Source organism: Sceloporus occidentalis, unplaced genomic scaffold, assembly GCF_023333645.1.
Source record: "Sceloporus occidentalis isolate IW3139 unplaced genomic scaffold, rSceOcc1.0.p SCAF_163, whole genome shotgun sequence".
Taxonomy (NCBI): domain Eukaryota; kingdom Metazoa; phylum Chordata; class Lepidosauria; order Squamata; family Phrynosomatidae; genus Sceloporus; species Sceloporus occidentalis.
Genome location: NW_028317143.1, coordinates 752,501 through 766,044, shown reverse-complemented (window position 1 = coordinate 766,044; position 13,544 = coordinate 752,501). Strand labels below are relative to the sequence as shown.

Genomic DNA, 13,544 nt, shown 5'->3' with positions numbered 1-13,544 from the left:
CTCCGGCTATAAATACGCTCCGTGCGTGCGCGCAGCTGTGCCATATTGGTGAAGTAGTGAAAACATATTGAGGGGAGGTTCCCGGTGTGCGTCGCTCCATGCAGCGTGTCACCGCGCCAATTACAATCCACCCTACGTTATGTCACTTCCACAGCACATGCGATCAGTAACACGGATCACACGTTACCTCCGGGATACCGCCAGGCGGGATTTATTAACCCCGGGGCATTAAGTACGGGGCGGCAGGGGACTTCCCCAGGGGAGGGAAGATTAAATAATGACATGGTTAATAGATTGTACGCTCACAGAGCAAGACGCCGTCCTCCGTTCCTATTAACAGAGTGCAAGCTCACAAGCCAAGTGCCCTCTCCCGCTTGTGTTCCAATTAATGGACTGTAAGCTCACAGGACCAGTGCCTTCTCCTCCTTCTGTACTGATTAACAGAGTGCAAGCTCACAAGCCGAGTGCTCTCTCCTCCTCCTTTTCTAATTAATAATCGTAAGCTCACAAGCCCAGTGTCCTCTCCGCCTTCTGTATCAATTAATAGATTGTGAGCTCCCAAACCCAGTGCCCTCTCCTCCTCCTGTTCTAACTCATACATTGTTAGATGGTACAGAGGAAGGAGAGGGTTCTGCTCTTGTGAGCATACAATCTATTAATTAGAACAGAAGAAAAAGAGGGCGCTGGGCTTGTGAGCTTACAATCTATTTAGAACAGAAGGAGGGGGGCCCTGGTCTTTTGAGCTTATACTCTATCAATTGGTACAGAAGGAGGAGAGGGCCCGGCTCTTGTGATGTTAGAGTATAAACTCAAAAGATCAGCAAGCCCAGTGCCCTCTCTTCCTCCTGTTCCAATGAATAGAGTGTAAGCTCACAGACCCAGTGCCCTCTCTTCCTCCTGTTCCAATGAATAGAGTGTAAGCTCACAGACCCAGTGCCCTCTCTTCCTCCTGTTCCAATGAATAGAGTGTAAGCTCACAGACCCAGTGCCCTCTCTTCCTCTTGCTCCAATGAATAGATTAATAGAGTGTAAGCTTGCATGACCGGGGTCCTCTCCTTCTGTTACAATTAATAAATAGATAGCAAGCTCATCCGCCCAGTGCCCTCTCGTTCTTCTGTACTCATTAACAGAGTATAAGCGCACAAGCCCAGCGCCCAGTCTTCTGTTCCAACCAAAAATTGCAAGCTCACAAGCCCAATGTCCTTTCCTCCTTCCGTTCTAATAGATTGGAAGCTCATCCGCCCAGTGCCCTCTCCTTCTGTACAAATGAATAGATTGGAAGCTCTCATGACCAGGGCCCTCTCTTCCAATGATACAAGTGCAGGCGCCGGCTGGATATGAGAGGCCCCGTGGTATGTCTTTATGCTCGCGCATGCTGTGGCCCCCGGGCCCCAATCGGCTGCTGGGTGTGTAAGGATTGGTTATGGCCAGCATATCCCGGTCCCATGCATTGTAACAATGCTATGGTATCTGCTGGCGCTATATAATGTTCTATTTCTATGCCAGACTGCGTCCCCCCCCCCCCCAATCACGCAACTAGCCAATTTGGTTTAAATAAACAAATAAAACCCTACTAATTATTTGCTAACGGAAATTATAAAAAAACACACAATTTTAATGGTATAATAATTAAAAAAGAAAATAAATAAAAAGAGCGCGCCGATTAAAAACGCGGCACGGAATCCGCGATGTTTCCCGTAATTAGGATAGAAACGGAGAATCGCTGGTTGAAATATTTTAGTAAAGATGCTTTAATCGGCGTTTCAAATCAATTAGTATGTTGTCGGTTGCACCAATTTAATATACTTTTCACATTCGGCTTTCTGCGCGGTGCTGGTAGAATTACACATTAATATAAATATTTATGTACAATATGTTACTCGGAAACATTCTGGATCCTAAGCTCCTTTACATCGGGAGCGAGCGAGCGAGACGCGGGAAAGGGGAACATTATATATGCGTCTCGACAACACTTATTAATTAGCGCGGAGCTGGTAACGCCGCGTGTTGCTCTCGTGTTACCGCATCTGTGCTTCTTAAGAAGATGACATTTTTTTTTTCTCCTGAAGTATTTTTGGGGCATTCAGCGTTACGCTATTACTATTTCTATTAAAAAGCTGTCTGGAAGGAGGTACAGAGTGTTCTGGATTCCGTGAGACCGAGCCAGCTGTCTGGAGGAAGCTACAGAGCGCTCTGGATTAGGGAAGAGTGACACAGGTCTTGGCGGGGGGGGGGGCCTAGGACATATTCTGGATTTTGTAAAAAATTCCACGGTTGGCGGGGGGGGGGGGGGGGGGGACATGTTCTGGATTCTGGGAGTGTTCTTCTGTTGGATGGAAGGTGCTATGAATGTCTTCTAGATTCTCCAAAACTGCTGCGGAAGAATGAGAAGATGTTTTCTGGATTGTCTCGGTGAAGCCAAGCGGTCTGGAAGGCGGCATCAATGTCTTCTGGATTCTGCAAGACTAGGGCAGCCTTCTCTGTTTTCTGGATTTGGAGGGCGCAAAAGAGCTCTCCAAGTGGCAGCGCCCCAGTCTAGGAGAAGGTGTGAATTTATTTTGGATTTTAGGAGTGTAGGAATGAGCGGTAAATTGTTTTCTCTACTCTTGTAGAATCCAGAAGCCATCTAGAGACCGGGGGAAATGTGTTCTGGATCTGGTAGGTGCAGCTGAGAACGTCCCCGTCTCGTAGAAGGTGTAAATATATTCTGGAATCTGTGACTTTAGCCCCGCCAGCTGGTGGAAACGAAGCGTATTCCAGATTCTTTAGGTGCCCTACAGCTGTCCGGCGGATGCACAGCAATATCCGGTGTGCAAATCCCTACGGTTTAAGCGATTGCAGCGATGACAACTCCTCGCTTCTAGAGCAGCCCAGAACCCAGAGTTATCTGGCTACTCGCAGCATGCATACATTTGTCTATATATAGAATCCTCACAAATTATATATGTATTTTTCATGACAAGAAGGGCTTTCGTTAGATACCATTATTTTGATTATATCATCACATTTACTATTAAAAAAAGAAAATGGCCCCCATGTGCTATTTGGGCCATCTTTGAAGCCGGCCAGTACAATTAACCTCCATCAAATCATATATTTTTGAAAACAAGACATACCAGGGTATTTCCAATACTGGTATTTTAACACTTTCCATGCACCAATTCTAGACCAGCAGTTGTCAAAGTTTGTGGTAGTATTTTTTTTTTCATACGTACTTCAGATATGAATTTACCACTCCTGGTATACGTCACTCTCAAACACCCCCAATATGTGTTCAGCAACATCTTCTGTACAGTGATACGACCCGTGCATGGGCTTGTCGGGCAATCTGGGGGCTAAAAGGCCACATTTGGGACATGCGCAATTCAGTTTTTCAACTTGGAATTTTGACATCTGGTCAGCCTGCCCCATGTCCTATTTGAACCCGGCCAATTCAATATCCCCCATCCAACAATAGATTTTTAAAGACTATAAATCTCAGGGTACTTCAAATGCTAACTCTTTCCATGCACTAATTGTACCAACAGCTTTGTGGTAGTATTTGTTTTTTTCTTATTGAATTACAATCATAAACTCTGACAAAGGCTGGTGATAGAATATAGAGGCATTTCAGCAACACCATCTGAGCAAAGAAAGAAATCAAGTTGAATTTAAATCCCTAGTCAGTAAGGCTCGATTTAAATCATGATTTTTAAATATAAAGGGGTTGTTATAATATGTAATGTTTGCAACCAGATGAAGATTTCATATTTAAAATAATAACCTGTCAGATTAGTAAAAACGCTACTAATTTTAGTTTATTTGGAGAACTACTTAAATTGTTTTCTTTAACTAAAACAATATTATATGGCACAAATATCCTTATATTTGCTGAAATGCCAATGTTTATTAACTGAAGTGGTTAAACAAAATTAAAAACAAAACAAAAGAAACAAACACGATATAACTAAGCTCTATTTCATGCTGAATAACCTTTGACCTATAATGTATCATAAATCGAAAACTATCTTTACATAGATTTTTCCTCCAAAAGGAAGTCAATAAAAATAAATTTGAATTAAATATATATTCTTTTTAAAATGAAAAAATAAATCAGTTTTAACCCACCCTGACTTGTTATAAGGTAAAAAAAAAAAAAAAAAATCTAAAATACAATCATAATATTTATATAGAAAATCTAAGGAAGAAGCTGCAGCTTTCCGCCTCCTTTGTGCTCCAACAATTCTCACCGCTGATTGGAGCAGCCCATCGCTGACAGGGAAGTAGACACCATGCCCAACAGTTTAAATGACATTTAAAGGAGCCCCTCGGCTATCATACGCATTAGAGTGGGCTGGAGAGTAGGGCTGAAACAACGAATCGATAATAATCGATAACGGAAATCGTTGTCGACGATTTCCGTTATCGATTAATCGAGTGATCGATTCGTTGTTGGCTCCTTTTACTTACCTCCGCGAGCGTTCCCCGCTTCCGCTACACGCTCTGCACTCCCCGCCTTCTTTTAGTTGCGTGACGGATGTGACGCGTTCCGGAGGTAAGTATTCTTCATGTCTGTGCGAGTGGCTCCGTTCGCACAGAGCGGTTCGCGGGGGTGGGGGTGGGGTTTCAGGGGATGCAGGGCAGAGTGGGGGTGGGGGGGCAGGCCAGGGTAGGAGACTGAGTGCAGGGCAGAGTGGGGGTGGGGATGCAGGGCAGGGTGTGAGTGTGGGGGCAGGGCAGGAGACTGGGTGCAGGGCAGAGTGGGGGTGTGGATGCAGGGCAGGGTGTGAGTGTGGGTGCAGGGCAGAGTGGGTGCAGGGTGTGAGTGTGGGGGCAGGGTGTGAGTGTGGGGGCAGGGTGTGAGTGCGGGGGCAGGGTGTGAGTGCGGGGGCAGGGTGTGAGTGCGGGGCAGAGTTGGAGACTGGGTGCAGGGGCACAGTGCTGGGTGCAAAGTGCCAGGGCTGGGTGCAAAGTGCCAGGGCTGGGTGCAAAGTGCCAGGGCTGGGTGCAAAGTGCCAGGGCTGGTGCAAAGTGCCAGGGCTGGGTGCAAAGTGCCGGGTGCAAAGTGCCAGGGCTGGGTGCAAAGTGCCGGGTGCAAAGTGCTGGGTGCAAAGTGCCGGGGGTGGGGCAAAGTGCTGGGTGCAAAGTGCCAGGGGTGGGGCAAAGTGCTGGGTGCAAAGTGCCAGGGCTGGGTGCAAAGTGCTGGGTGCAAATTGCTGAGTGCTGGGTGCAAAGTGCCAGGGCTGGGGCAAAGTTTCTTGAACAGTAATAGTCCACCTCTTTTCAGAATGTTTGGGGTTATTTTGTTTCATAAATATTGTGTTTGGGTTTTTGTACTTTGAAAATATTGTTTTTTTATTACATCATAACAAAATAAGAATGTTAATGTAAATTTTAAGTTGTTTTTTAACATCCAGTTCATTAAATTATTTTAAATAAAGTAAAAATTTGCATATTGTTTTTTTTATCCGATTAATCGAAAAAATAATCGGCCAACTAATCGATTATTAAAATAATCGTTAGTTGCAGCCCTACTGGAGAGCTCTGTTTAGCTGCCGCATCACAATGAAGGAGGGGAAGGATGAAAGAAATAAAGCAAATAGGAAAAAAAAACCAGATATACGGTAACCTCCTCCTGCAAGCGGGGCCCTTATTGCCGTTCATGATGCCCGATTTATGTCAATTCTCATTGGTGAATTAACCTTTTGGTTCCCAAATCTAATCGGTCACAAAGGCAAAACAGCAAAAATGTATTAGTGGGTTAATGCAGAAAAGCACCAAGTGCTCCTTATTAATATTGCAGTCTTTTTACTGGCTTTCAATGCATAATTCAAATTTGGGGAAAAATGATATTATAAATATAAAATATAATATGAATATTGGCATCCCGTTATCAGAATCAGGGCTTTCAGACAAACTGCTGCTCAAAAAGTGGTATAAAAGCTCGACAATTACACGTCGTCATGGCAGCAGACTTGGTTAATGGAATCGATTCCTTATAGAACAGAAGACTTATAAATAAATTGCGGTCTTTGGGTCTGGACACAACAGTGGAATGGATACGGTCGGAGATGCTTGAGTGACGGGAGGCAGAAGGTTGGGGTTAATGGGGTAGAATTAGAGGAAGGGGTTGTCACTAGTGGGGTACTTCCGGGATCGGTACATTTTAATGTTTTTATTAGTATATTACAGAAGGTCTTATTGGTGAGGAATGTGTTTTTGGAGAGGATACAAAGGTCTGTAACAGGGCGGACATTCATGAGTTTCAGGTTGATAAAAGTAAAATAACGCACTTGGGATGTAAAAGTCCAGAGTCAGAATATAGCATTAGGGGCACCGCTTTCTCAATGACAATGGAAGGGAGGGACTTGGGGGTAATTAAGGATTTGGATGTATGCAAACAATGCAATGAAAGCAGACAGGGTGCTGGGTTGTATAGCGAGAGGCATCAGTGGCAGGAAGTTTTGCTGCCTAGAGTATTGGGGGAAGTAGAGGGGGGGGGTCAACTAGAAACACTTAAATACAGAAAGGGATTGTCCAAAGTACAGGAGAGAAGTTTATTTGAAAGAAGGAGCAATGTTAGAACAAGAGCCCATATTCTAAAATTAGAGGGTCAGAAGCTTAGATGTAATGTAAGGAAGTTACTAAAAGGGTAGTAGATAAATGGAACAGTCTCCCAGAAGAGGTGGAGGATAATACAGTGAGGGAATTTAAACAGGAATAAAGCGATCCTCACTATGGGAACAGATCAAAGTTTGAATCCCCCTACATCAGGAAGAATTCTGTGTATTTATTATTAAATATGGAGGGTGTCCAGGGTGCCTCTGTTTGGAGGTTTAATACTGGAAAGTGCGCAGCTTGATGTAGACGCGATTAGGTACACGCCTCGAGCACAGCACTTACAGCGCAGAGTACACCCCACACACCTTGTTGGTAAAGCAATCAATGTCCTTGAACAGCAGATTAAAAGATGCTTTTCCACAAAACACCCCCAGATCAGTGCTACATCTTGGAAAGATCGGTTTCTTTTACTTATCTGCCATTTTATTTTTCTCCCCAATGCTGTCACATACAAACGGACACCTTAAAAGGTTTACCGAGATACTAGAGCTGCTTAGAAACAGAGTCCCGTCATTCTTCCAAAGCTCCTCCTCTATGTATTACATCACAGCAGTCTGACCTCCTACAGCCACTCCCAGTCTCATTTTTAAACGCATAGACCTTTAAGCTAATGCCCCTTCCGTGTCAGACAGCTGCAGCAGAGCAGCGCAGAGGGAACAAATAGAGAGGGACTCCGTCTCCTGCAAAAAAATAACCTGCGTAGCAAGTCTGAAGCCCGGCGTCGTATACTCATCAATCCCCCCGCTGCAAAAAGGGGGATAATATTTAGATATTTTCTTTATTTTTTCTTTAAGATCCCAAGTTTAGGGGGTCGTCTTATAATCGAGCAATTAGGAAATAATAATTATAATAATAATAAAAAAAATAAATAATAATATTAATCTAGCTTTGCCACGGGAAGTCTGTATCTTCCATGCACGGCTCAGGGCCGGGGTTCCTACCTCTTTGTCGGTGACTCCAGGGGGCAGCGTCCCGTGTTTGTAATCTTCCAGCAGCTGGATGGCTTCCTGAAGACGGATCTGTGAACCAAGCAGACGCAGGACGTTATTTCTACACGATTTCCTTATCCGAGACACCCAGAACATGCGCAGATTATTATTACAGCGGATACGGAACGCCAAACACACTATAAAGACAGGACGCTGTATAATGTTTCATGCTCCCTCCCGGGCCCGGGATTTCGTTCCCTTTTGGGGTTTTTGGTCTGAATAACAGAATTCGAATAAAGCGCTCGGAGACCCTATTCTCGGTCATCGCTCCGGTCATGCAGACCGTACTCTTCCTCTCCTGTAATTGTCCAATAAATTAACCCCCTTAATTAATGTAATTAACCCTTCGTGCAGTGTCAGGCTTTCATCCGCGGAGCACGAGATTTAAAAAAAAAAAGCTTTAATAAAAAAATACCTAACTTTCTATTTTATGTCTTAAACACCGGCGGCTCTGCGGAGGGCTTCAGCACTCTGGACAGCTCCATCCAAACCTAAAAAGGTTTTGGCTCTACGTTCTCCATCATCTCGAAGGGAAGATGGAGCCGCTGATTGCTTCTCTGCACTTCGCAAGCCATTTACCCAGGGCCCCCTTTAATACTGATCGGACCCTAGGCAAGCATATCCCTCGGCCCCCACATGTTCCATAACAAGCGTAAAAACAACCAAAAAACACATGCTGTGGGCCCCCCAGGAAGGACTGGACCCTGGACAGCTGCCCCACATTCACCCAAATACTTCTCAGCTGTCCTTTAGAAAAACGGCAACATACGTTATTAGATTGTAAGCTCTTGCGAGCCGGGCCCTCGTTACCCACTGTATCGGGTTGTCTTTGTTTGTCAGACCCGTCTTAAATGTACGGACTGTAGGAAGCGCCGTGGGAATTATTGGTGCTGCGTATATATAGAAATATTAATAATAATAATAATAATAATAATAATAATAAAAACAGACCTTTTTTTTCCTTTGTATATTTTAGGCTGTATGAAAGATGGTGTTGGGGGGGTTTATGCTGGGGGGTAAATTTTTTTTATATCTATATTTATAGACTACTATCGTTGGATTGAAGGGAAAGCGCTGACATCACACTGCTAGAGCGTCAGCTCCTAGGCCGAGAACACAAACAAGAGAGAAGAAATCCGAAGTTTTTTTTACATAATAAATGGCCGTTCCGTCTCCCGTTAACGAGGATTACATTCCGTGAAACACCTTTGTCTTCTTAGGACTTTTGGCTCTAAACGGTCTCATTTGGCGCTCAAAGCCTTTCCGTCCTCTTGTTCGCCTGTCAATAGTTACTATAACAACCAAGGCGCGATCTGCGGAATGGGGTAGTGGAGGTGGGGAGGGGGGTTCCAGAGGAGATGTTTGTATGCAGATCAGCCGTCTGTTTGCTGCCGCGGCAGATTACGGTATGCAATAACTGGAGATGTGAAAGATCAGTACAGCATACGACGGGACCCGCGCTCCCACCTCCACAATTATTTCCAGACAAGGAGTATTTAGTAAATTGTACAGCGTAGAGGACTCTCTCTCATGCATGTTTAAATTCCCCCACTGTATTAGCATCTACCGCTTCTGCTGGGAGGCAGTTACATCTATCCACTACCCTCTCAGTAAAATAAAACTCCCTTACGTTCCATCCAAGCCTCTGACCCTCTAGTGTTAGATTCCGGTCTCTTGTTGTAAACGTATTGAGGCCGCCAAACATTGATCCATGCAAGATAATAATATTCAGACACCGCGAGGGTCAAATCTGAACTCCACTCTAGTATCATTATCCAAAAGTGCTAAAACCTAGTCCTACATGGGCCTTTCCTGCATGATTATTCCTCCCCATGAAACTACTCTTCCTTAAGTATAAAATAATCATAATATTAAAAATGCTCCTACGCGTTCCTGAACAGAGGCTACTACTGCTACACGTTCCTGAACAGAGGCTACTACTGCTACACGTTCCTGAACAGAGGCTACTACTGCTACACGTTCCTGAACAGAGGCTACTACTGCTACACGTTCCTGAACAGAGGCTACTACTGCTACACGTTCCTGAACAGAGGCTACTACTGCTACATGTTCCTGAACAGAGGCTACTACCACACATCTGAACAGGAGGCTACTACAAAACCTAAAACCTTTTTCCGATAGGGGTTAATATCTAAATTTATCTCCAAATGCGCTTTTCCAGCCACCAACCCCTCATTTATTAAGAGTTGCAGCTCAGATGCCTGTAATATTCACAGAAATGCCATAACAGGGCAGGGTTTTTTTTACTTTTCTTTTTTATTCAGCCCAACTGGTTATCGGTGCCAGACGGTGAGATTCCAATCTTCGCAGCTAATCGAGGCCGCGACGAGCAGATTAATTAGGATGATGCCGTCCAACCGCGGTCACTAACGGGAAGTGCAAATCGTTGCAATTTGATGTAACCCCCGACCCTCGGTTCCAGCATTTCTCCTCCTTTGTTTCTATCACATCCTCTCTCTCTTCCAAGTTCCTCTCGTCTTTCCTGATATTTTTTTCATGCAAACCATTCCCCATTTTCTCAGCCCCATGAGACCTACACATGAAGGTAGACGTCCTGCAGCGTGAACACGTCTGTAGTCGAGACGTCCTGCGCGGTTCTCTCTCTGGAACACAAAAGGTTAAAAGAGTTCTATTAAAGGCAGATCTGTTGCCGGTATGGGACGCCGCGACCATTAGCCGCGCTTCTCACTCTTCTTGCCCCTGGGGGAAGCGATATTTCTTGTGTTCTCTTTCTTCTTGCTCAAAGAAAGCAGGGATTTATAGAAAACACGATCAAACGCTTCATTAAGGCGTCATTGTGATCTTCAGTCTGCGCCCCGGATCAGTAGCCGGGAAGGCTGGTGCGTTCGGCCGTGAATGGGCTTTAATTATCAACTCATTCCGCCGCGCTACAAAAAAGACAAAGACGCGTCCAGCTGGGAAGAGCGTTCTGCACCGACTCCGCCGCCGAAAAGAACAGGACTGGCGAGAAGACGCGAGGAACGGGGAGAAAACCAGCCCCGGAGACACCGTCCTTCAGAAAAGAAAGAGCATTTAAAGGCACTGGCCACGTACACACTCAACCACTAGAAAGACTCCGAGCAAACCGGCCGGTAGTTTTGATAGTTGGAAACCGATGGGCCCATTTAACGCTTTCAGTGCCAGTTGATGGAACCATTTAACCTCCAGAGGCTCCGGATCCAAAGAACCTTCCATGGAGACGCTTATTCAGAACGAAGTAGAGTAGATGTCAGAGTGGTGGTAAAAAAAAAAAAAAAAAAAAAAAAAAAAAAACACACACACACACATACATACACACACACACATACATACACACACACACGCATACACATACACACACTTTAGGGAGAAGCTGCAGCCTCCCAACCCCTCCATGTCCCAAAGCAGCCAATCAGCCCCAGGAAAGAGCACCAATTGAAACGGCCCGCAGAATTCACCAAGCTGGTGCCGGGGCTTGCTTTAAAGTACATATGATAGCTGGAGTTTCCCTCTAAAGGACTTCTGAGGACTTCTGATCAGTCAACACAGAAATATGAAAAACCTACATATATGTAAAAAAAATCCTAAAGAGTTCCTTATTATTATTAAACATAGAAGCTCCTCCCGCAGACAAGGAGGGCAGCTTCAATTAGGACACTGACCAGAAAAATTAGCCCGTTACCCACCTGCAGCCTGCATATTTCATAATCGCTTTATTCTATATGGGCCGAAGTGCCGAGTAAAACGCTCGCCGACTGTCATATTAACGTTTTCTGCGAGTTATTGGGCCAATCTCCGCTCGCTCTAATGAAGACTTTCCAGCTGCGGATTAACAGTCTGTCTAAGTCAATGTCACGTAGAATAAATTAGCCCCGATAAAAATATCTGCTGCGCCCACTTGGTTTCCCTGGTGGAGCTTAATTAAACGGCAATTAAAACCATAATTCCGATGACTTTACCCTCGCACATTTCAAGGAATAAGCGAGCACCTGGGGGGGGTTGGAGAGATTTAGGCCCTCTGGGTGTAGAGGTGGATCCTGGCTTCTCTAGGTGCAAATTCTTGTTATCAAACGGCAAATTTCAGCCTTTGGAATAGTACGTGGGACACAGCGGGGTTTATTCACTAAACTGAGCGTCAAGAGAGTTTGCAGGACAGTTGTGGTAACATCTCGTTGACTCTATTATCCCTCTAAGAAGGAATCCAGGTTCCAAGGTGAGCCGGCCCCTGTATAATGTATAACTCAAAGGGGGGGAAATTAAAGGACTCTCACCCATTTTACTATTACCACAGCGGAAGCTTGCTGGGGTTGGACCTTCAGAACTTAAAGTCAAGGAGCCGAAGCCGTAACTCTCCCCCAGTGAAGAGACCCCAATAATAGTGAGATCAGCCAATGAAGACGGAGTATCCATACCTCAGACACAAAGAGCGTGCGGGGGTCCATGACATCGAGGAAGTGGCGGAATCTCCCGTAGAACGTGCTCTGCAAGAGACAAAAAGAATTCAAAGGTTACCGGCTCCGGGTGTAACTACTACCGGCAACGCGAGAACCTCCGGGGGTTCAACAACACGAGACAAGAAAAGAACTCAGCCGCGATCAATCCCACGCGCGAGGACAGGACGGTAATCAACATCAAATTCACGATCAGAGCGGAGATCTAGAACGTGGAGTTTAGCTTATAGATCCGCGACATTCTAACAATACAATTAAACGTAAAGAAAAGAAAAGACGTGAAATTAGATGAAATCCTTGCATAGAAGCCAAATTCTGGGAGCCAAAAAACGTCCTCCTCACCCTGGAACGTAAACAATCATTAAGACCCTCGGATGAGGGGAAGCCCGGAGCGACGATTACTTTGGCCCCGAATCTGTATTTATTTATCGATAGACGGCTGTAACGTAACCCGAGTTTTCTTACAGTAAACGGTTTAAGAAATCCAAGTGGTTTTTGAGTAAAGTCGATAGATTTCTTGACGCGTCCGACGCATCGCTTCCCGAGTTCCTTCCTCTAACGCGGCTCACGTTTCTCACGGAACTCATCCGGCTTCATCTTATACATAATTACATCTTATACATAATTAATTACATCATCTTATACATAATTACATCTTATACATAATTACATCTTATACATAATTACATCTTATGCATAATTACATTGTAATCGCCGCTTCTATTGGAAGGTAAACTTTAGCGTCTGGTTACTTTTTTGGGGTGTAAAACACTCCCCCCTCCCCCCCCATATCTAACGTGACCTCCCAACAGATAAAAGAACTCAATCCCACCGCTCCATCTTTTATTAGATTTTTTCCCCCAACTTTTTATGTATTTAGGCCGCGCAGCGCCTTCGTCACGAGGTCCGCCGAATACGACGGCGCCAATGAATAGGAACGAGACGGATAACGCAGGCAACAGAATACAAATCCTTCAACGGGGGGGCTTCCTCACATGTGCGGGACCCTCGTGGTATACAATATCTCCATACATATACCGGTATATATATATATATATATTGGATTTAAATCTGGCAAACTTTATTAAAAACAACATAAATAGTGCAAGAACCTAGACTATTTAACCTAGCTTTAACCCATTCACTGCTGGAGGGTTTGGTAAACATAAAATGAATATAGTCTCCTGTATGACAGGCTGGCTTGCGTGGCGGGCACACGGCTGGGACACGGACCGATGGAATCTGATGTTACAGTTACCGATTAGTGCATTTATTCACTAAAGGGACCTTTGTGGTTTCAATTGGCCCACTTCACTATTCATCATGAAGGGCCCGGGCTGCCCTGTATAATGTATAATTATATTTAACGATACATTTTTTAGATCACACATCCAAATTTAAGCACAGAGAACTTTTTACAGGACCCGTTTCTCCTGAAATCAGCGAAGCCGCCGCACTTCTCTCCTCTTTATCCAAACTCCTGGACTAACAGATCCCTGCTTTA

The 13,544-nt window shown here is 44.8% G+C and overlaps 1 protein-coding gene across 1 annotated transcript in view; it reads right to left on the bottom strand.

Annotated features, from left to right (window-relative positions):
* LOC149279520 (sideroflexin-5-like) overlaps nt 1-13,544 on the bottom strand; it is a 76,990-nt gene that overhangs the window by 58,815 nt on the left and 4,631 nt on the right. Inside the window, exons 2-3 of the mRNA XM_089501078.1 lie at nt 12,002-12,070; nt 7,542-7,619 (exon numbers count right to left, since the gene is read on the bottom strand). Of these exons, the coding sequence (XP_089357204.1) occupies nt 7,542-7,619; nt 12,002-12,070 (147 nt within the window). The remainder of the gene's footprint in view (nt 1-7,541; nt 7,620-12,001; nt 12,071-13,544) is intronic.